The sequence below is a fragment of the Panthera leo genome, chromosome B3 (genome assembly GCF_018350215.1).
Source record: "Panthera leo isolate Ple1 chromosome B3, P.leo_Ple1_pat1.1, whole genome shotgun sequence".
Lineage (NCBI taxonomy): Eukaryota > Metazoa > Chordata > Mammalia > Carnivora > Felidae > Panthera > Panthera leo.
The window spans coordinates 39,982,460-40,003,999 of record NC_056684.1 but is presented as its reverse complement, the minus strand read 5'-3'; the positions used below and the strand labels follow the sequence as shown (position 1 = coordinate 40,003,999).

The following is a 21,540-nucleotide window of genomic DNA, read 5'->3' as shown; positions in this document are numbered from 1 at the left end:
CAGTTAATCTACCCACCCATGTGAAAAAGAAATGGAAAGCCAGATCAGAAGGCAGTCTGGGGTCAGAGCCTGATGGTAATAACTTCTCAACCAGGAAGGAAAATTCTTTCCCAGAATAGGACATGAATACTGACTCAGCCTAATTGTATTTGTAGGAGATAATGGTAAACCAGCTGTGTTAAGACTGAAAGGTGTTGGGAAAAATTTGTTTAGATTACACCCTCGGGCCAAATTCACGCACAGAGCTAATGCCCAAGGGTTTTCCTTTGAGTTGTAGGTGGAGAAAAAGTGGGAGCCAAGTTCCAGCCACTTCCCTGGGCTGGCCCCAGTCTTGAGAGGACAGACTGGTTCTGGAGGGGTCTATGGGAAGAGAACCAAGCTCATTGGCGAACTGCTGGAGGGTAAGCTGTGGACCCCTGCAGATCCAACTGGGTGTAAACCTGGGCTCTGTTAGGTCCCTGCCTGTGATGCTGGGCAAGTTACTTTCCTTTAAAATGCAGACCAACCAGTAGATGGGCACTGTAAGGAGGCAGGTTCCAGGTTGGTGTGTGAATGCTAACCATCTGAGCTGTAGTTAGAAGGGGCTGTCTTTAGAGGAAGTGAGCCCCCCAATATTGAAGGCAACCAAGGGGGTGACCACTTCCAGGAGGTGTTGTAAGGAGACTCCATCATGACTTGCAAGATGGGATGAGATGACCCTTAACTTTCATCTAGGTCAGAGACTATTTGAACAAGTTGCCAGCTGGTTACTCCGCCCTCAGCTGTGACTGCTAAGTGCCCACAGTGTGCCTCTGGTATGAGGCTTGGGAATAAAAGTGCCAGCCTCACAACTGCAACCAGCCCCTTTCCCCATCCTCAGTCTCCTCATCTGTAGGCTGCTTGTCCACCCAGAAGTGCCAGTTGCACTTCTGGACTGGAAAGGCCTTTGGAATGAGCCATTTACTGTCAGACCATGGAATCAACTACTTTGCCCTCCTGGGCTTCAGTTTCTCATCTTTAAAATAGGGATAATATTAAGGATTAGATGAGATAACATGAAAGTGTCCCAACCCAGAGCTTAGCCCATGGCCCACAAAAGCAAAAGATAGTTTTCTCCACTCCCCCGACATGAATAGCACATACTTCTCACCCATCTACCAAGAAGCCACAACTGTTTAGCAAACAGAAGTTCGGACACTGAAAGTCAAGAGACAGGTTATTCTGCCAGGGCAAAGTAGCCCGACCCTCCTTATCCCCTACACCCAATCTTTGAGGCTCCTATAAGGGGCCCTCAAGTGCTCAAAATGACCCTGCCCAGCAGTGGACCTGGAGCATGTATTCGATAGATGTCTCTGGAGAGAATGAGTAGGACATGTACAGGTCTAGACAGGTAGGGCCTGTGAAGATTTCCAGATGCCAGGTCCTACCCTTGCCACCCACCTCCCAGGAGCCATTCCACATAAAACTAAGCTTTTGGGACCCCTTTGTGACATCACTGTATTCCCTGGAAGCACAATATGACAAACACTTCTGTGGTCGTTCAGTGATAAATTCAGATGCCAAAGCTAAACAGAACCTTAGAAGTCAGATCCAAGCTCCATTTCACAGACGAAGAACTAAGGCCCAGAGAGATTGGGTAGCTTTTGCAAGTCAGTGGTGGTACTGGCATTAGAACCTGGCAAGAATCCTGCCTCCTAGTCCACTGCTCTTCCTCAGGCCCAGGCAAGCGCTTCGCTACCCTGTGTGCAGAAACACTGCCATGGGTGGCAAGGCCAGGGGTCCACCATCAGGCTCAGGGTATCTTGTGGCTATGTCTCCTTTATGAGATTGCAGGCACTTTGGGGAATAGGGTTGTGTCTCTTCCATCACACTGGGGACTCCCACTTGGTTTAGGGCCCAGGAGTCCACTTAACAGACCTGGTGCCAGGTATTGTGGATAGAGAGATGAACAAGGCTAGGTGAGTGCTCTAGAAAGGCTCAGAGTCTGACACAGACAGATTCCCCCTTTCCTTGCCCCCACCCTGAACCTCACACAGTATGGGGGTGCAAAGTGGAGAGAGAGGTTGGTGTGAGGTCGGGCAGGGCCTGGGAACTCTGTGGGCTGCCTACAGCCAGGATAGTTCCTCGTCCTCTCCGAGTCCCAGAGGGATGCTCACTGTCTGGTAGAGGAAACTCTCACCAGCTGCAGACAACACCCCACTGGGGCCTTGGGAGGAGGGCCAAATGGCTGATCCTCAGGCCAGTCTTAGAGCCATGAACCCCCCCCTTGGGTGACCCCCTCCCCACTGCCTGGCTGCTGAAGCCAGAGCTGGGTGTGTACACAGTGCCCCAACCCACTGAAGCCAGAGCAGGACTAGTGAAAAACTGGGACTGGGAGCCAGCTTCAGCCAGGAAGAGTTGCTCTCCTTCCACTCCTCTCAGGAGAGGGCCAGCCAGTGTCTCTATCTGCCAGTTACCAGGTGCCTGGAATAGGCCATTTGGGAGAACTGTGTCCCCCTGTCCCTTAGGTTGGGCCTGGCAGGAGGCAGCTGTTTCCCTCCTCTAAGAAAAGGCTAGTACTGGGCTGGAGCCTGGGGTCAGTGGACAGGGTTCAACCCTGTCCCACATCTTCGTTCATAACAAGGAAAAGCCCAAGCCATCTACAGGCCTTCCTCTCCTCATCTGTGAAATGGGAACAGTTGGATACCTTCTCCCCACCCCTGAGGCCACCAGCAAGGACAGAATCAGGACTGGGCACCGCCGAGTCCACTTTCCTCCAGGAGGGCGACTGTCAGGCTTTCAGCCAATGTCTGGCTTCAGGGAAGGAGGGAGGCTGGCAGAGGGCCTGGGATAGTATTTGTGAGGACTCCTGCCCACCCCCTCTATCTCCTCCTACTCTTCCTGTCTGGTCCCTGGGGCAGAGCGTCCTGGATATTTCTGGCTGCCTCCTCCAGGCCTTTGGCTTCCCAGGCTCACACAAGTGGTCCCCATATCCCTGCCCTGCTTTGATTGAGTGAACTGGGTGGGAGTTCCCTGGCAGAAGAGGCACATTTGCATTGGCCTGCAGATTCATACGTGAGGATCTGTGCATGTGTGTGTGTCCTAGCGGTGAGAGAAGTTCCCCTGCCCCCTCCCAACTGTGGCTTTGTCACTGTGAGCCACTCCATCTTCCTAAAGAAAGCCTGGAGTTGAACATGTCCTGAATGGCAGATACCATCCTACACAGGTCTGGGCCTCAGTTTCCCCACCTGTAAAGTAAGGTGGCAGAAGAAAATAGTCTCTAAGCTCTCTTCCACCTGACATTTTGGAACCCAAAGTCTTAGCTGGTCACTCAAGGAAGTTTCTTGCAGTGGGGAAAATGCCCTGCAGTCAGCAGCAGGAGGCTTAGGGCTGTCTGCTCCAAGCTACAGGACCCAGGCCAATTCCCTTTTTGGTCCTCCACTGTAAATGAAGGGGTTAAACCATAGGAGCCTGAAGTTTCTTCCAATTGTGACCTCCTGTCAAGAGGTGAATACCCAGCATTTGTAGCACAGAAAGGCAGCAGAGCACAGTAGTCAGGGGAACACTCTCTATGGTCAGATTGTTTGCAAGCCAGTCCTAGCTCTGCCACTCTCTTGCCATGTGACCTTGGGCATGTGACTAAACTCTTGGTGCCATAGTCTCTTCATCCATGAAATAGAGACTCATAGTGTTTCTGTGAGCAATACATGGATAACATCTATTAAATGAGGAAAAATGAGACTATCTATTCATAGGATTACTGCAGGAATGACAGGAGTCGAATGGCTTACCAAAGTGCCTGACATACCATGCAAATTAAGTGTTAACTATTATTATTTCAAGAACCCTTCCCCTTCCCATCTACATACTTATGATCCTCTCATCAGCCCCACTTACCTTTTCCCAAGGTCCAGAGCTACACAGCAACGGAGGGACGAGTGGGGAGCAGACATCAGCTTCCCGTTCCTAGCTCAAGTCAAGGAGTACTTCCACATTCAGAGGTTTGAAGGACGCTCACCTGCTACCCTCCCATTTTTTACAGAGAATGAAATCAAGGCTGAAAAGGAGACTGAACCAGCCCAGAGCCAGGGGCAGAGGTTCAGGCTAAATTAGAACCTGCTCCCGACCCCAGTCCGGTCCACTCTATTTGCTTTATCTCTGCTGCCTCTCCCTCCAGCGTCCAAGAAACTTAGCTACCCACCAACCCAGTGGGGTGGGCTAGATGTTAATCCTGTCCTTGCTTCTTCCCAGATGAATGACCTTGAACAACTCATGTAAATTCTCTCAGCCTCATTTTATTTTTTTTTTTTTAATTTTTTTTTTCAACGTTTTTTATTTATTTTTGGGACAGAGAGAGACACAGCATGAGCGGGGGAGGGGCAGAGAGAGAGGGAGACACAGAATCGGAAACAGGCTCCAGGCTCCGAGCCATCAGCCCAGAGCCTGACGCGGGGCTCGAACTCACGGACTCACGGACCGCAAGATCGTGACCTGGCTGAAGTCGGACGCTTAACCGACTGCGCCACCCAGGCGCCCCTCTCAGCCTCATTTTAAACATCTTACAGATATTATCCCAATTGGTAGATGTTCTTATTGGTCACACTCTGAGGAAACAAGGCCGAGTTGGGGTACTTGCACAGGAGCATACAGTCGCTTTAGTACAGGTTAAAAGGGGGTATCTTCGTAAGCAGCTCTCACAGTGCCCCGCATGCATTAGGTGCTCCATATGTGGTCACTATTGTTTCTATTTCCCACACGGAAGTGAGTGACCCTGCATGACTCCCAGATGCCCTCCGGCCAGCAGCCATCCAGCCTGCCGGCCACCACATCACATGAGCCATACTATCTTTAGCCAGGGAGATATTTATATCCCCCGGGAAGTTTTTTTCCGCTCTGGGGGAGCCCCAGAGTCGGTGGTGGCCGCTGAATCCAGGCCCCCGCGGCGGCCCCCCGCCAGACCCGCTCGCCATGCCGCGGGCCCCAGAGGCCCCCCCGGTGCAAGTGTGGGTGGGCGGCCAGCTCTTCCAGGCCGAGCGGGCCCTGCTAGTGGAGCACTGCGGCTTCTTCCGTGGCCTTTTCCGCTCCGGCATGCGGGAGACGCGCGCGGCCGAGGTGCGCCTGGGCGCGCTGAGCGCTGGCGGCTTCCACACCATGCTGCAAGTGCTGCGCGGCGAGCGGCCGGCGCTGGCGGCCGCCGACGAGCTGCTGCAGGCCGTGGAGTGCGCCGCCTTCCTGCAGGCGCCAGCGCTGGCGCGCTTCCTGGAGCACAGCCTCACGTCGGACAACTGCGCGCTGCTGTGCGACGCGGCCGCCGTCTTCGGCCTGCACGACGTATTCCACAGCGCCGCGCTCTTCATCCGCGACGGCGCGCACGACCTCGCGGCCGAGCTGGCGCTGCCCGAGGCGCGCGCCTACGTAGCGGCGCTGCGGCCCAGCAGCTACGTGGCCGTGAGCACGCACACGCCGGCGCCCGGCTTCCTGGAGGACGCGTCGCGCACGCTGTGCTACCTAGACGAGGAGGAAGACGCGTGGCGCACGCTGGCCGCGCTGCCCCTGGAGGCCAGCACGCTGCTGGCGGGTGTGGCCACGCTGGGCAACAAGCTGTATATCGTGGGTGGCGTGAGGGGCGCCAGCAAGGAGGTGGTGGAACTGGGCTTCTGCTATGACCCGGCCAGCGGCACGTGGCGCGAATTCCCCAGCCCGCACCAGCCGCGCTACGACACGGCGCTGGCTGGCTTCGACGGCCGCCTCTACGCCATAGGCGGCGAGTTCCAGAGGATGCCCATGAGCTCTGTAGAGCGCTACGACCCCGCTGCGGGTTGCTGGAGCTTCGTAGCCGACCTGCCGCAGCCGGCTGCCGGCGTGCCCTGCGCCCAGGCGTGTGGCCGCCTCTTTGTGTGTCTATGGAGGCCGGCTGACACCACGGCCATAGTAGAGTACACTGTGCGGGCCGACACGTGGCTGCCGGTGGCCGAGCTGCGGCGCCCGCAGAGCTACGGCCACTGCATGGTGGCCCACCGCGACAGCCTCTATGTGGTGCGCAATGGACCTTCCGACGACTTCCTACACTGCGCCATCGACTGCTTCAACTTGGCCACGGGCCAGTGGACGGCGCTGCCTGGCCAGTTTGTCAACAGCAAGGGAGCTCTCTTCACAGCGGTGGTGCGCGGCGATACAGTCTATACGGTCAACCGCATGTTTACGCTGCTCTATGCCATCGAGGGTGGCACCTGGAGGTTGCTCAGGGAGAAGGCCGGTTTCCCAAGGCCCGGCTCCTTGCAGACCTTTCTTCTTAGACTGCCTCCTGGCGCCCCGGGGCCTGTGGCCTCCACGACACCAGAACTGTGACCCTGGGCTGGTCTTAGGAGGGGATATCCCAGAGTCTTCGCTGAGCCATGGCAGAGTCTATAAAGCCGGCCTTTGGAGCTGTGTGGAACTTCTGTCTCCCTGGTTGAGACATCCAGGTCTTGGGCATTCTGGTGATATGAACATGTCCAAGAAATTCAAAGAGTAAGGGCGACGCCAGGGTCTGAGCCCTCAAATTACTTGGGCTCTGCTGAGAGATGGTGGGTCACAATGCCAGTGAGGGGGTAGGATTTCAGTAATTCAGGCTTGTATGTGAATGGGCCAATAATTGAGAATGGCTAGGAGTGAGTTAGGTGATGTTAATCGAACTGCCAGTCAGTAGGCAAAAATCAGGCACCTACTGTGTGCCCAGCACAGTGTTAGGCTTAATGTAGCTGTAGTTGCCAGAGGGGTCCACAAAGCCCTAGAGTCTAATCCAAGACAACAAAAGGTTTACACACACTTGTCTTGATCCACGAGGGCTAAAGGCAACAGGCAAAACAAAAACCCTCACAATGGAATAAAACAAAATATTGAAGAAATCCGGGCAAAGGGAAAATACGGAGAGGAAAGATATGTAACTGCAGGAAGGAGGATCGTATACAAAGTGTATGGAGAAGACAGGCAGGATAATTAGCTGCTGCAGGGGAGGCTCAGAAGGTGCAGACAGCTCAGAAGAGGAGATGGGGGAAAGCTGGGGCAGGTGGCAAGAGGCTCTGAGAGCCCAGCCTTTAAGGTGGAACAGCTGTAGATGGAGGCATTTGGGGAGGAGGCAAGGCTAGGATGGCTTGCAGAGACAATAACTGAGTTAAACCTGAAGTGAGATGGGGAGCGGGGGTAGGGTTCCCCACACCCCCTTACAGGATGTGGACTGGCAGGGGAGAGCTCATTTGCAAGCCCCTTGCCCACTTACTTATTTACCATCACCCTTTGGGCAGTGGATTATTAACTTCCATGACTGTAGGTTACTCAAGGTAGGAGCCCAGTCCTGGCCGGGTCTCACTGTCACATCTCCCTCAGTTGTATCCCTCCTCCACCCTCTGCAGGTTCATTCTCCTCTAGCCTCTGCTCCTGCCATTCTCTGGGCCTGGAATGCCTTTCCTCTCCACCCCTCACCCTTCTTTTGGCTCTGTACCCACCTCCTCTGTGCAGGGTTGGCTGTTCCTGACCTTGGCTACCTGCATTGCTCATTGGACCCCTTACTGACATCATTCTATGTGTGAAGCCATGCACGTGTGCAGATGGCAAGCGCAGAGATCCTATTGTCCTGTCAACTGACCTGAGCACTTTTCCACCTACAGAATCAAATAATGAGGTCCTGAAAGAACCTCAGGCTGTAGAGGCTGTACTCCTTAGGAACCTGGTGTTGGATGAGGACTCTTGTGCCTTCTTTAGAATATTCCTACCCTGATGTCTGGTCAGATGTCCTCCAGCTTCTCCATGCCCTTGGGCAGACTTCTCTGGGTGTCCCGAATGGTCTCCATCCTCTTGGACCTGAGACCCATAGGAGATCCTAACCTCATCACAAGCCTAGAATGCAGCGTCAGCATGGAGCCTAGCATTAGGGCTGCTCTAGCTGCCTTTTTCCCTGACCTATGTCCCAGGCCCTGGAGAATGCTGCCCTCAGAAGCCCAGGACCTGCTTGCCCTGGAATAGCCTAATCTGATGAATCACATCAATAAATCCTGATTTTTGCATCCTGTGAATAACGCGCAAAGTACTTTCACATCCGTCTTCCCTCTCCAGTCCTACCTCATTGTGGGAGTTGGATACCTTCTCTCACTTTTTGATTCTGTCAAAGTATAATTTTTATCACATGTCAGAGGTTTATTTAACCCATTAACAAGAGAACCAAAAGAGTGGTTCAGAAGACCACTTGAGATTTGTGTCTTTAGTTGGAAAAGACATATTGAAGTACCTTTGCTACAATAAGAGGTGAAGCTGGTTAGTGTCTTCCAGGGCAATAAAACTGTAACTTTGGTGGTTCTGTACTGGACTTCACATACACGCATATACCTATTTATACATGCAGCTACTAGTTAGCACGTAGCTTTGCAAAGTCAGGACTCTAATCAATAGTAAATTGTAAAACAGAGGTATTTAATTTTTCCCGAGAGAATTAAATAATGCTTAACTGTTCAACTCTGCCCCACAATGACATTGAAAAGATATATAGTCCTTTTGCCTATTTCTCTCTTTTTTTTTTAATGTTTATTTTTGAGAAAGAGAGCATGAGCAGGGGTGAGGAGAGAGAGAGGGAGAGAAAATTGCAAGCAGGCTCCACCCTGTCAGCACAGAGCCCAATGCGGGCTCAAACCCACAAACCATGAGATCATGACCTGAATTGAAATCAAGAGTAGGATGCTTAACTGGCTGAGCCATCCAGGTGCCCCTACCTATTCCTAAGTTATGGATAATTTCTCTTAACAGTTTAGAGCACTCTCCTTACTCCTCCCGACCAGTGCTGAACACCCTGAGATTTGTCATCTTGAGATCCATCAGCTCACCTGTCCTCTCAAACCACAGAGCTTTGTGTTTGTCAGCTTTTGCAGCTCGCTGTGTGAACCTGTCCACAGGGTGGGGTGGTATTCCTGGGGTGGTGGTATTCCTTGGTTCAGAGCAGCCCTTTCTGAGATGTCTTTTGTGCATGATAATGGCAGTGTTCACAGTGAGCTTTCCTACAGTTGATTTAAGCTCTGTAAGAATTTTAAGTGGTACACAGCTTGGCAAAACCCCTACTCTTGAAGATTAAAAAAAAAAAAAAATCCAAACACTCAAAGGTCACGTGATTAGAAGAGGCACAACTAGGAAGTAGCAGAGCCCAGCTTTGAACCCAAGGCCACATGTTTGTTGTCTGTAGCTGCTTCCCTCCTTCATGGACATTCTGAGATGGACAAAGTGTTTCTGCCAGTCTCCTTAGCACTCCTCTCCCTGTTACCCTTCTCTCTGCACCACCTCTTATTGGGATTTACCTGCTCCTCTAAATGCCCTTTCCCTCTGCCTGTCATAGGAAAATTAACTTTCCTGGGTTATCTTGCCTTAGGATCTAGCTGGTATTCTAAGAGCCTGCTTCCTGAGGGTGCTAATGACTTGTTAAGGCTCTGAGGGCTGTTTGCACTTTCACAGATTGTCCCTCCCTTTCACAAGGTGTGGAGAGGTTTTCATAATGCAGCCCCCCTTCTCTGACCTTATAGGTCAGGCTCTGTCGTTCCTCCCACCACCCACTGCAAGGGTGCTCACCATGTCTGTGTGCAGGTGAGCAAACCACCTGAAAGCTCAAATGAGTCACCCAAAGTCACACAGCCAGTCAAGTGGAAGAGCAAGGACTTGGGATTCTCAGCCTCTTATACCCTGGCACCTAGACTTGACCACATGTGAAGGTGTTTGGGAGGCCAAACCAGGTACAGGTGGGCAAATACACATAGACACCTAGGGGTAACTAAACCCAGATGGCAGGGTTTAAAAAAATCTCTCTGTCCCAGCTTGGAAACCCACTCTTGAGAAGTCTGTCCTCCCAGAGAGATCTGCGCGCGCACGCGCGCGCGCGCACACACACACACACACACACACACACACACACACAGCTTAATGCAGTAAGGGGCATTTTCCTGAGCCTCCATGACAGCCCTGCAGCCCAATTCTTTGGATCTTTCTCCAATCCGCCACACACTTTCTCCTTGACCCAGACTCTGGAAGCCTTGCACTCCAAGCTTTCCTTTCCCTGGAAACTATCCTGTTTTGGTTATATAGCCTGCCTCACAGAGGCAGAAGGAGAAGCCGGAACTTCCCACCCTCCACCCAGGGCCTGCTTCCCTTCAGTCTGCTCATGTGTCAGCCTGAGCCATACTAATGAAATGCCAGCCAGACCTTGTTATTTCTCCATTCAGTCCCTTGGGTGGTTCTTCATTTCACTTGAGTGAAAGCCCAAGTCCTTTCAGAATCCCCTGCCCCATTTCCTCCCTCACTTCATCTCTTACCACTCTATCCCAGGCCACATTGCTTCAAACACACCAAGCACATTCCAACCTCAGGGCCTTTGCACAGGTACCTGTGTCAGTCATACCTGCCCCACTTAGCCCCTGAATGACTGCTTACCTCCTACAGGCCTTTGCTCAGATATCACTTTCATTCTGAGGACTTTCCTGAGCCCCCCCTGCTCCCCCCCAATAAAATCTACTTCCCCCTTCTCTGCTGTTCTACTCCCTTCTCCTATTTTCCTCCATAGCATCTAGTATCATCTACCATGCTAAACTTACTTCTTTAGTGTCTGTTTCCTCCTACTAAAACCTGAGCTCCACAAAGGCAGAGTTTTTCACTGCTCTATCACCAGGACTCAGAACAGTGACTAGAACATAGTAGGGGCTTAATTATTTAATGAATGAATGGTGCTCAATGAATGTCAAAAGAATGAATGAACTGATCAATCAGAGGAAAAATTCATAGAGGCTGTCAGATTTCAGAGGAGAGGAGTATCATTTCTGGCAGGGCAGGCGACCAGGGGAGGCTTTCATGGGGAGGTGATGCGCTGTGGGGTTCACTGTACTTCCAGGGGAGAGTGGGATCTGAGAACAACAGCAGCTCTGCCTTCACTTCTCTGCCTTCAGTAGAGGGGAGGAGACTGGAGTTGGAAGTGCTAATCATCCTGTGAGGAATCGCTCCTCTCTGCAGTGGAATACTGGAATACGCACAGGGCTGTCCATTTATTTTCCTTTGGTCCCGAGCAGCTGGGTCTCATTTTCACCCTAATTGCTTTGCTTCAGGTTGCTGTCATTTGCCAGGAATAGGGGCAAGTTAACTGTGCTGATGGGAGAAACAGATGTCAGCTCAGAGTCCTCCTCTGAGCACCTGATCCTGGGCACAGAACATGGGACCCCCATGGAGGGGTCTTTAAGGATTCATCCACGTGGTGTCCTCTGCAACCCACATGATTTGGCCCCAGCTGGAGTGGGAAGCATGGAAAGGTGGAACCCCTCTCTCTGGTTTCTCAGCAACTAACACAAGGTAAAGGGAGCCTTCTGTGGGGCTGCAGGGTCTTGGGCCAGGGTATAAACATCTCGTGCAAGGATATTCTGTCTCTTTTTACAGGGAGGAAAGGGAAGTCAGGGTTGGGGGGAAGTAACCAGCCCGGAGACATACAGCAACGCAGGGGACCACCCTGAGCTAAAACCCACATCTCCAGAATCCTCTTCCCATCACACCATGCTGCATCTCTGTGCTGCCTGCAGGACACCTGTGGGAGGTTCCCCCAAATGACCGATCAGGCCTGCCCTCCCTGATTCCAAACCTCCATCCTTATTTTTCTAGTTAAGTCTCGCCCTTCTGGCGTCCCATTCTTTCAGCCCTCCGCTTTCATTCAGTGGACAGAGACGAAGGAATTGAACTCTAATGTGGCATCTGGGCACCTGTGCCCTTCAAATCTCTCACACACACACTAATTTTGATAATCCTGAGCGTGGCCCAGTGTGCTTTGCTTTTCAGTAACATTTTCATTTTAACAAGGGCTTTCTGTAGATGCGCCTAACCCCCCCACTCCCAGTCCTGATTAGCAGAGGGAAGTGCAGGTGCTCAGAAAGGGAGCTTGCTAGTGGGGTGGGGGTGGAAAGAAGGGACTGAGGATCTTGCAGGCTCAGCAGAGGGCCAGCTGTGTCTGCCAGGCAGCCAGCTCATCTTGGAGTCAACCCCAGCTCTGACAGTAACTGCCCTGTGACCACAGCTAAGTACCTTCATGTTGCTAAAATGAATGTGTCTCAGCTCCAAACAGGGAGGACAGTTCCTGCCCCGGAGGGTTGGTAAGAGTGATGTGAGAACCTACAGGCCACCATGTGTTATGCTCACCTTCCACATCCCTTTCTCCACCCCCTCCCTTTATCAGGACTCTCTTCATGAGGCAGGCAGGCTTTGGATGAGCCAAGTACTGTCCTGTAGTCTGTGCATTTATCATTCAGTGAGGAGACAGGATGGCATGATCAGTAAGCATCAGCTTTGGCATCAGGGGACCTGGGTTCATACTCCAGCTCCATTACTTGCCAGCTGTGTCACCTGGGCAAACTTGGTTTCTTTATGAAACGTTTGTGATTATAAGACTTAACCGTATACAGAGTCGTTGTGCAGATAACTTATGTGAGGCACCACTAGCCTTCCCATTAGGGAGGTAGGTTGGAATCTGAGTGTAAACAGCCTTGAATGCCAGGCTAACTTGGTCCTTATTCTGTAGGAAGTGGGGAGACACAGCAGGTGTTTGAGGTAGTAAATATGGAAACTAGATAACATGTTTCCTGAGTTCAGTGCCAAGCCCCTCACCCTGCCCTCTGCTGCACGGATCCCATCTGCCCTTCCAGGTCCACTCTCCCCTTCTCCTGCTCCTCACCCCAGGAAGCTGCCTTTGGGGGGTAAATCACTGGGCTCCCTTGACTGCAGTTCAGAAGAGAGGCACCAGCAGAAGGTGAGGGGTGGGGAAGATGGGAAGTCAGGGGACTTTGTTCTCGGCCCCCTCCCTGCAGGGCTGCCTCACACTGATCTCCCTTCAGTGGCCTAAGTTACAGCTCTTCTCCCACTCACTCTCCAGGCCCAGGAGTGGTGAGAGCCTCTGTGTCATTAGTCTTGCACTGTTCCTGTAGTAGCCTTCCAGCCCTTGCAAAGAGCCTCTGATGACCCAATTTGAGTGTGCCATCCTTTCCTGCTGAGATACATGCCCTGTCCCCTCTGGCCCTGGTCTCTCCAGGCATCTATCACTGAGTGGCTAGGTTTGGGCACAGCAAAGGATACTGGAAAATGTCCATCAGGCCTTGGCCTGATTACACAGTGATGGGAACCAGAAGAACATCTTACCAGAAGGGGTGGTGCCTCCGTGTCCGGAAGCTAGGGCCTTTGCCTCCCGAGCCACTTGAATTTGAGGGGAAAAAAGTGACCTTTAGAGGCTCTCTGAGGAGTGGCTGGGAACGGAAACAGGACCAGATGCATGAGCTTCAGGGAGCACAGCTTCTGCTGTCCCGTCCCAAGCCAGGGACCAGGCAGCTCTGCAGCCCCGGCCTCTAGGTAGGGCCTGGTTCCCTGCAGCCCTGGCCAGACCTGACCTTTACCAGGTTTAACGAAGGGTTCCTACAGGACACATAAGGGGGGCCCTGGAGACCTTCACTGCCATCCATTTTGCTGAGTAATGTTGGCCTGGTTGCATTACCTTTCTGAGCCCTCCATTGTATCTGTCACTGAAGATGATAGCCTATCTGTGCACATGTTTGTCATGTGGTCAGATGAGGGCATGTGTGTGCCAGGCCCATGGTGAGGGGAGCCAGAGTACTCCAGCTGCTAGCTCAGACCTTCTGGATTCTAACTCTAGCACTTTCTGACCATATGACCTAGGGCAGGTGTTAACCTCTCTGAGCCTCAGGTGGCATCTGTCAGTGAGGGCTGTTGCGAGGTGAGTGAGATAGTACACAGAAGGAGCTTAGGACAGTGTGAGGCCCACAGCAAGTGCCGGTAAACCAGAAAGCCCTGTGCCCTTAGGCGAGGGCAGTGGGTTGTCCTGCCAGTAGTAGTCGCTCTGACTCCAGATGGAGAAGGTAATTAATGACTATATGGTGTGGTTGAGATTGCCAGAGTGGGGCTTTGGCCTTGAAGGTATCTGCCACCATTCCTCTTGATTAGGCATTGTCTCCAGAATATAACTCCTTGACCCTGCACTGTCTTAGGGACCTAGGCCCAGGTAAGGTGGAGGGGCAGGCATGTGAGTCCTCTCACCACATACTGAAAAGTATCAGCCCTATATTCTTGGTCCCAGTAACTGAAAGCCCTGAACACTTGGGGGAACGCCCAACACTTAGCTTCAGAAGTAGTGACCTAGAAACCTGGAAAACAGCCCTGAACCGCTGCTAGGCCATCTCCTTGGTCACCTGTCTCCACCTAGCCTGGGGTTGGGATGGCTCTCGCAGAGGCCCTCATCATAGAGACAGAAGTGGTCCTTCCTTGACCTGCAGCACCTGCCCTTCTCCTCAGAGCTCAGCCTGGTCCACCACACAGAGTGTGGTCGCTGCTTCTGGCCTGTGGGACAGTGACCCATGCTTGTCTCTGCTCAGCTCTGCTACCAATCTAAAAGGGGCCACATTCTCTCCAAAAGAGCACATCCAGGGGTCATGAGTCAACTGGGCCCTCTATCCCTTCCCTGAGGTACTAGGAGGCCTTGTGCCAATTAACACCAGGCCCCTCCCAGTAGACACCAGGCCCCGCATGTGGTCCCTCCAGGCTCTGAGAGGCAGGGCACTTAAGAAATGGGGACTGGCTGCCTTTGTCCCTTGAAATCACTTCACTGATGGTGTTGTCCCAGGTACCCAGAGCTTTCCTTAATACTTTCTGGTGAGTCTTTCACCTGGCAATTTGGTGAAACCTCTGTGGAAGTCAGTTACCTTTGAGTATGGGCCACCCTTCGGTGGGCTAACTTTCGTGGGTTTTCCTCCTTCCCTTCCTTCCTTCCTCTTCATTCAGCAAACACTTTGGAGCACATTCTCTAACCACCGGTTGTGGCAGGCACCAGGGTCAGAGAGACAAACCAGGTTTAGTCCCTGCACCCAGGGCTTCACAGAGGAATGAAGGAGGCAGCCCCTTTGGCAGTTATAGGACCACAAGGTAGGCTCCCTGATGGAGAGAAGTCCCTTCAGTGAGAACCAGGGCTTGCAAGCCTCCAACCACCTTTCCCTCATCCCACTTTACAGTCTTAGACTTTTCTCTAGGTTCCAGAAGTGATAGGACACACTCCCTACCCCATTTGGCTGCTGCCTTTACTCGTGTTCTCTCATTGCATCCATCAGGGTGCTGTGGCTGTCAGCAAGAGCAATCATCTTTGGCTAAGTTAAGGAGAACAGGATTCTGTTGGAAGGACTTGGGGCGGCTCCAGGCTTCCCGGGAAGGCCAGAGCACCTGTCTGGGAAAGGACAGGAGCCGAGCAGTGGCAAGGGTCCACTGCAGCAGGAACTGTCTACAGCCCTCCGAGGCTGCAGCCAGAATGAGTATGCTCAAGATACCAAGGTTACACAGAAGAGTCAGCCTGGCGCTGTGTGGGTGGCACATGCCCATGCCCTGGTCAGGGGAGGACAGGGCATCTTGACTGATGACACACTAAGATGGCCCACAGCTGGGGGAGGAAATTCCTCCACGTTCACTGGTGTCACTTAAAATTGGGAGTGACCTTGGAATAGAATGGAATAGGTAGAAGGGAACGGAGTAGGTGGGTGTCCAGAAAACTGTAGTGACTGCTAAGGTCTCTCTTCCATCATCCTTGTTGGCTCCACTGTGTTGACTGTTGCTCCCTGGCTGCAGCACCAAGCCCAGACTCCTTAAGGGCCAGCCACAATGGTCCAGGCACACTGACGAGTTCACCATTCCCCTCCGGCCCCAGGTTGTCCTGCGCTTGGGTGACTGCAGACTGGAATGTCCTTCCTCCGCTTCTCTATGTGAAGAACTCCTGCCCATCCTGCCAGGCCTGGCTCAGTTGTGCCCCCTTCCTAGATCTCCCAGCCAGGCACAAAGCTCCTGCAGCATGGGGTCTCACCTCTGCCTGGAGGCTGCCCTCGCTGCACCAGAATTGGTGGCTTATGGATTTTCTGTCCTCATGGTGGAGTCCCCGATGTCCCCCTCCGATCGCCATCCTCCCTCTCTTCCTTGTGCTCAGCACAGGGCCTGCTGAGGTTCATGGGATTATTTGACTGCTGAGGGTATTCAGAATCTGTGATTAAGCCATGCCCTGGGGCCAGTCTATCCTGGGTCCTGGGCCCCAGGCTTTCATCCTTCTGCCTTCACCCAACACCCAGTTAATGTCTCTGCAAAGCCTTAAAACATTCTTTTAATGACAATAAATAAATAAATAAATAAATAAATAAATAAAATCATAGATTAAAAATCTTGAACAGTAAAACAGCCGATGACGCTGTGTGGGCAACTTCCCAGAGGACAGACAACACACACATCTCCTGAGTGGGTGGCCTTATAAGGACAGGTTCAGGAAGAGAATGGGCAGGAGGCAGGGCCACTCGCCAGGAGAGGGAGAGAGGCAGGGACAGGGGTGAGTGCCCCACTGCTGAGTTGGGAGCAGAGCCAGCAGGGGTGCTGGCTAGGACCCAGGTCTACAGGGGGAGCTGGCAAAGTGCGACCTCCAGCGCCCTCATTGGCCCAAAGCCTGCCTGTGCTTCTGCCTCCACTGCCATCGTCACCAGCACAGGCGCTGACCTGCTCTCAGCCAGCTGCCATGCTGACCCACGCTGGCCAACCTAGCACTGGTGACCTGCCTGCCCCAGGCCGGGCCATTTCTCATTCTTCTTCCCACCTTTTCCTAATTGTGGGTCCAGCAAGGCCTGACACCCAGCTGGTATGCAATAAAGGTTTCTTGGGTGGAAGAATTAGTAAGTGAATGGTTCTTTGGTGGTAGCTTTGGCTATACCAACTGAGTGTAGCACCTAGAAACAGGGGCTGTGTCTTCTTAGAGGGACTAGTGCAGGGCTGAATTCATGGGAGACGCTTAAAAGATTTGGTAGTTGAGTGGGTCCTCTCTGGAGTAGGACTGAGTGATCAGTTCTTGCCCCACTCAGGACCACCCTTGTCCCTAGCACGCAGCCATATATGTCCCACAACTCCTCCCTGAGGCCAGTGAGTGTGTGCGTACCAGAGAGAGTTTCTGGGAGAGTCCTGATTCTTAAAGCTTTCCTCTGACCCCAGCATGTCTGGGAACAAAGCCCTGGCCCTGACAATGGAGAGTGAGGAGAGGTATGTACTGGGAGGTCCCATGCTGGGGAGGAGGGGGGTGCTCTGGAAACCTCTCCCCATCCCCCATTAGCTCATTTCCAGAGCTCCCTAGAGCCTCAGATGCTCCTTGCAGTGAGTTTTACAACAGACAGAATTGATAGTCAAATGAGATGAAGAGACAGGAGGGTCACCCCTTCCAGTTGCCAGCTTTTACTGGGCCTAAAAACCATCACTTAAGAACCACTACTCATGAGTTAAGCATTGATCTCTCCCTAAATCCTCTTTTAACAGGCCAAGAGTGCTCCCTGCAGGGGCCACCAAAGGAATTCTCTAATCACCAGATAAGAGGACAGGGCAGCTAGAGGTCAGCCTGGGAGGGACTGGGAGGAAGTGTGGAGGGAAGGGGGCTGAGAGAGAAGGGGGGTCCAGGAAGGGGAGGATCCTGACTTCTCCACTTGATCGTTGGAGGCCAGCCCTCACCTGAGGGTGTACCCCCTCCACCATCCCCAGAGTGGAAAGGTCAGGGGCTGAGAGGAGGCTCTGGCAGCCCCTCAGCTGGTGCTGTTCCTGGTGCCAGGAGACTGTTGTCAGCTGCAGAAGGCTGACTCAAGTTGAAGCAAGAGCCCCCAGAGGCTCCTACCAGAGGTGGGAGAAGAGTGGAGCCAGCTGTCAGCCTGAGCCTGGTGAGCGCCCAGCCTTGCCTGAGACCCTGGCCTCTGGGTAAGGCCTGCTCTGTAGTCGTTCTGTTCCAAAATAGAAACGTCCCTTGTATAAAGAGTAATGCAAAACACAACAAAACTCCTTTATGTGACTGCTTGAAATTCCACCATTAGTCACATATTATTTTGGGTTAAGCATTGCCCCTCTGTGGTACATTGAATAATGGTCCCCTGAAGACATCCATGTCCTAATCCTTGGAATTATGTTACCTTACATGGTAAAAAGGACTTTGGAGATGTGATTAAGTTAAGGGTTCAGGATGGGAGATTATCCTAGATTATCCAGGTGGGTCCGATGTAATCACAAAAGGTCCTTATAAGAAGGAGGCAGAAGGGTCAGCTAGAGGGCAATATACACACACCTCCCCCCCTCCCCCCCGGAAAGGGAGCAAAGAACTTGAGAGTTCAGCCAGAAATAGTCTATGAGACACTACCTCCCCCCACCCCTAAACTCCCAGAGTCAGGAGCCCTTCTTCAATCTGCTGGCACTGAGCTCTGAGAAACATGGTGGGAAGACAGGAGGCAGAGTAGAGGGGAAAGAAGTGACAGCAAGAAACAAGGTAGAATTTGCTTCATTCTGCTTCTCCAGGCCAGACCTCGGTTGCCACCCAGTGCCCTGGCTCCGCCATCCTCCTGGCCCCCTCTCCAAGAGTCATCTTGTTAAGATCCTGCCTTCAGGTAGCAAAGTGTGTCATCTGCTGCTGTTTCAAGGGGCCACCAATACAGTCACCTGACCCTTAGTATTAGCTATAGAGATTACCCTCTCAGGTGGTACTCCCAGAATCCTCTGCTGTGGCTTCCTTACACTCTGCTGACCAGAGAGGCTGAGTCATGGGTGGGGTTGGAGGCGTTCTCCCAGGTTTTCTGAGTTCCATTATAAATGCTAGAGATTTGTTGACCATAACAGTGATGAGGAGGATGATCAGAGTAAAGGTAGCAGTGATTACAGAACCACGGCAGGGTATAAATATGTATAAACCAGTAAATAGCTACTAGATACCATGCCACAAGCTGCCTGTGTGCTATCTCATTCAGTCATCCCAACTGGGAAGTTTCAGAATCCATATTTGATAGATAAGGAACTCAGGTGCAGAGAGGATATGGGACTTTCTAGAGGTGACACAGCTAGTTAGTGATAAGGCTACAGTTTCAGCTCAGATCTATGCTTTCAGCTTCAGAACCCATGCCTTTAACTACTACACTATCCCACCTCCTAAAAATATTTTAAATTTATAATGTGCCGATTGATGCCCCATTTTATTTATTTTTTTAACAAAGTAGTTTTGTTTTTTTAAGTTTATTTATTTATTTTGAGAGACAGGGTGTGAGCAGAGAGGGGAAGAGAGGGAGGGAGAGAGAGAAAATCCCAAGCAGGCCTCACACCATCAGCACAGAGCCTGATATAGGGCTCAAACTCACTAACTGAGAGATCATGACCTGAGCTGAAATTAGGGGTCAGATTGATGCCCCATTTTAAATCAGGCAGTAGTTTCCTAGGAGTGGGAAGTTTTGTGCAGGTGGGCGAAGGATGGGAGGAGTGGCATAGCGGAAGGACGTGCAACATGAGTGAGGAGCCTGCCAGTTGGCCGCCTCTAATCAAGGGCACTTAATAAGGTGGCAGGCCGAGGCCAGACTACCTTAATCAAAACACACATAGTTTTGAGGGGCACCTAGCTGGCTCAGTCAATGGAGCATGTGACTCTCGGTCTCAGGGATGTGGGTTTGAGCCCCATGCTAGATGTAGAGATTACTTAAAAAATCTTTAAAAACAAACAGAATACAAATGGGTTTGGATTTAACACTGCTTTTTTAGAAATTGAACTTGAATTTTATTCTTTTCAAGTGCAGTTTTGTTTTTGACCAACTTTATGCCGTCTTGCCAATGTTCTCAAATAGTTTTGCATTGCCCGCAAGTTACTCAAAGCAAGTTTTAAGGCCAAAGAATATTTTTAATGTGATTTCAAGTTGGCAGGCATTGAGGCTTAGTGGAAAGCACCCAGGGGCTGGATAGACCTGAGGAGTCCTGGGTTCTGGTCCCAGACTTGTTGTTTAGGCCTGTATAGGCCTGCAGAAGTCCTCACTACACATTCCAACAAGGTGTCTGGGTTGAAGCCATGAGAAGCATGGAAGATTTTGTTTTTTTACGGACCTCTGCTCCAGGTCCAGTCCTGCTCGCTGCGTGGAGATGTCTGAGAGGTCTTGATTCTCTGGTAACTGCTGCAGGTCTTTGCACAGGGCCAGTTGGGAAGGGCAGGGGCGCTAATGTCTTGGCTTCTGACCTCTGCTGCCTCATCATGGAACAGTTCCCACAACTGGTCCTCTCAATGCCTGGGGTCCTCCAGAGGGTAGGCCTGGGTGACTGGAGATAATCCTGGTCCCAACCTGTCTGCTCCACAAATAAGGAAAGACTGCCAGATTGTCAGAGCAGAAGAAGGCCTAGATCTGCTGGCCCTGAGGGTCACACACACTGGCCATGGGCCCATTATATTGAATAAGAATCCTCAGAGGTACTGGTGTAAAAACAGACACATGGATCAATGCAACAGAACAGAGAACCCAGAAATAAATCCATACATATATGGCTAATTAATTTACAACAAGGGAGCCAAGAATATACAATGGGGAAAGGATAGTCTCTTCAATAAATGGGGCTGGGGAAACAGGACAGACACATGCAAAAGAATAAAACTCAACCATCATCTTATACCATACACAAAAATTAAATGAAAATGGGTTAAAGACTAGAATGTAAGACCTGAAACCATAAAACTCCTAGAAGACAACATAGGCAGTAAGTTCCTTGACATAGGTCTTGGTGATGATTTTTTTAATCTGACATCAAAAGCAAAAGCAACAAAAGCAAAAATGAACAAGTGAATGAACAAAAGAAAATGATTCTGCACAGCAAAAGAAATCATCAACAAAATGAAAAGGCAACTAATGAATGGGAGAAATATTTGTGAATCATATATGTGATAATGGGCTAATGTCCAAACCATATAAAGAACTCCTATAACTCAACAACAACAAATTTTTTTTTCTATTTAAAAATGGGCAGAAGATCTGAATAGACATCTTTTCAAAGAAGACATACAGATGGCTAACAGGTACATGAAAAGATGCTTAACATCACTAATTATCAGGGAAATGCAAATCAAAACCACAATGAGATGTCATCTCACAACAGTTAGGATGGTTATTAACAAAATGATACGAAATAACAAGTGTTGGTGAGGATGTGGAGAAAAGGAACCCTTGTGTGCTGTTCGTGGGAACGCAACTGGTGTAGTCACTATGGGAAACACTAGGGAGGCTCCTCAAAAAATTAAAAATAGATCTACTATCTAATAAATACCAGAAGTTCTACTTCTGGGTATTTATTCAAAGAAAACAAAAACACTAACTCAAAACGATAGATGCACCCCATGTTCACTGCAGCATTATTTACAATAACCAAGATATGGAAACAACCTAACTGTCCATACATGGATGAATGGATAAAGGAACTGTGGTGTATATATACAATGGAATATTATCCAGCCATAAATGGAATGAAATCTTGCCATTTGAGACAACATGGGTGGACCTCAAGGGTGTTATGCTAAGTGAAATAAGTCAGACAGAGAAAGACAAATACCACAATGATTTCTCTTATATATGGAATCTGAAAAAAAAACCATAAGAACAAAAACCAAGCTTGGAGATACAGAGAACAGATTAGTGGCTGGAAGAAATGGGTACAGGAGGTCAACAACAACAAAAGCAATTAAAAAAAAAAAAAAAAAAAGAT

The 21,540-nt window shown here is 51.0% G+C and overlaps 1 protein-coding gene across 1 annotated transcript; it reads left to right on the top strand.

Moving 5' to 3' along the window:
• Positions 1–4,797: 4,797 nt before the first annotated feature.
• Positions 4,798–6,383, top strand: KBTBD13 (kelch repeat and BTB domain containing 13). Its single transcript, XM_042941699.1, has one exon. It carries the CDS (start codon positions 4,927–4,929, stop codon positions 6,304–6,306), a length of 1,380 nt encoding a protein of 459 aa, XP_042797633.1. The 5' UTR covers positions 4,798–4,926; the 3' UTR covers positions 6,307–6,383.
• The last annotated feature ends 15,157 nt before the right edge of the window (positions 6,384–21,540 follow it).

Coding starts and splice junctions, on each gene's coding strand:
- KBTBD13 (XM_042941699.1), top strand. CDS start 4,927: ATGCCGCGGGCCCCAGAGGCCCCCCCGGTGCAAGTGTGGGTGGGCGGC.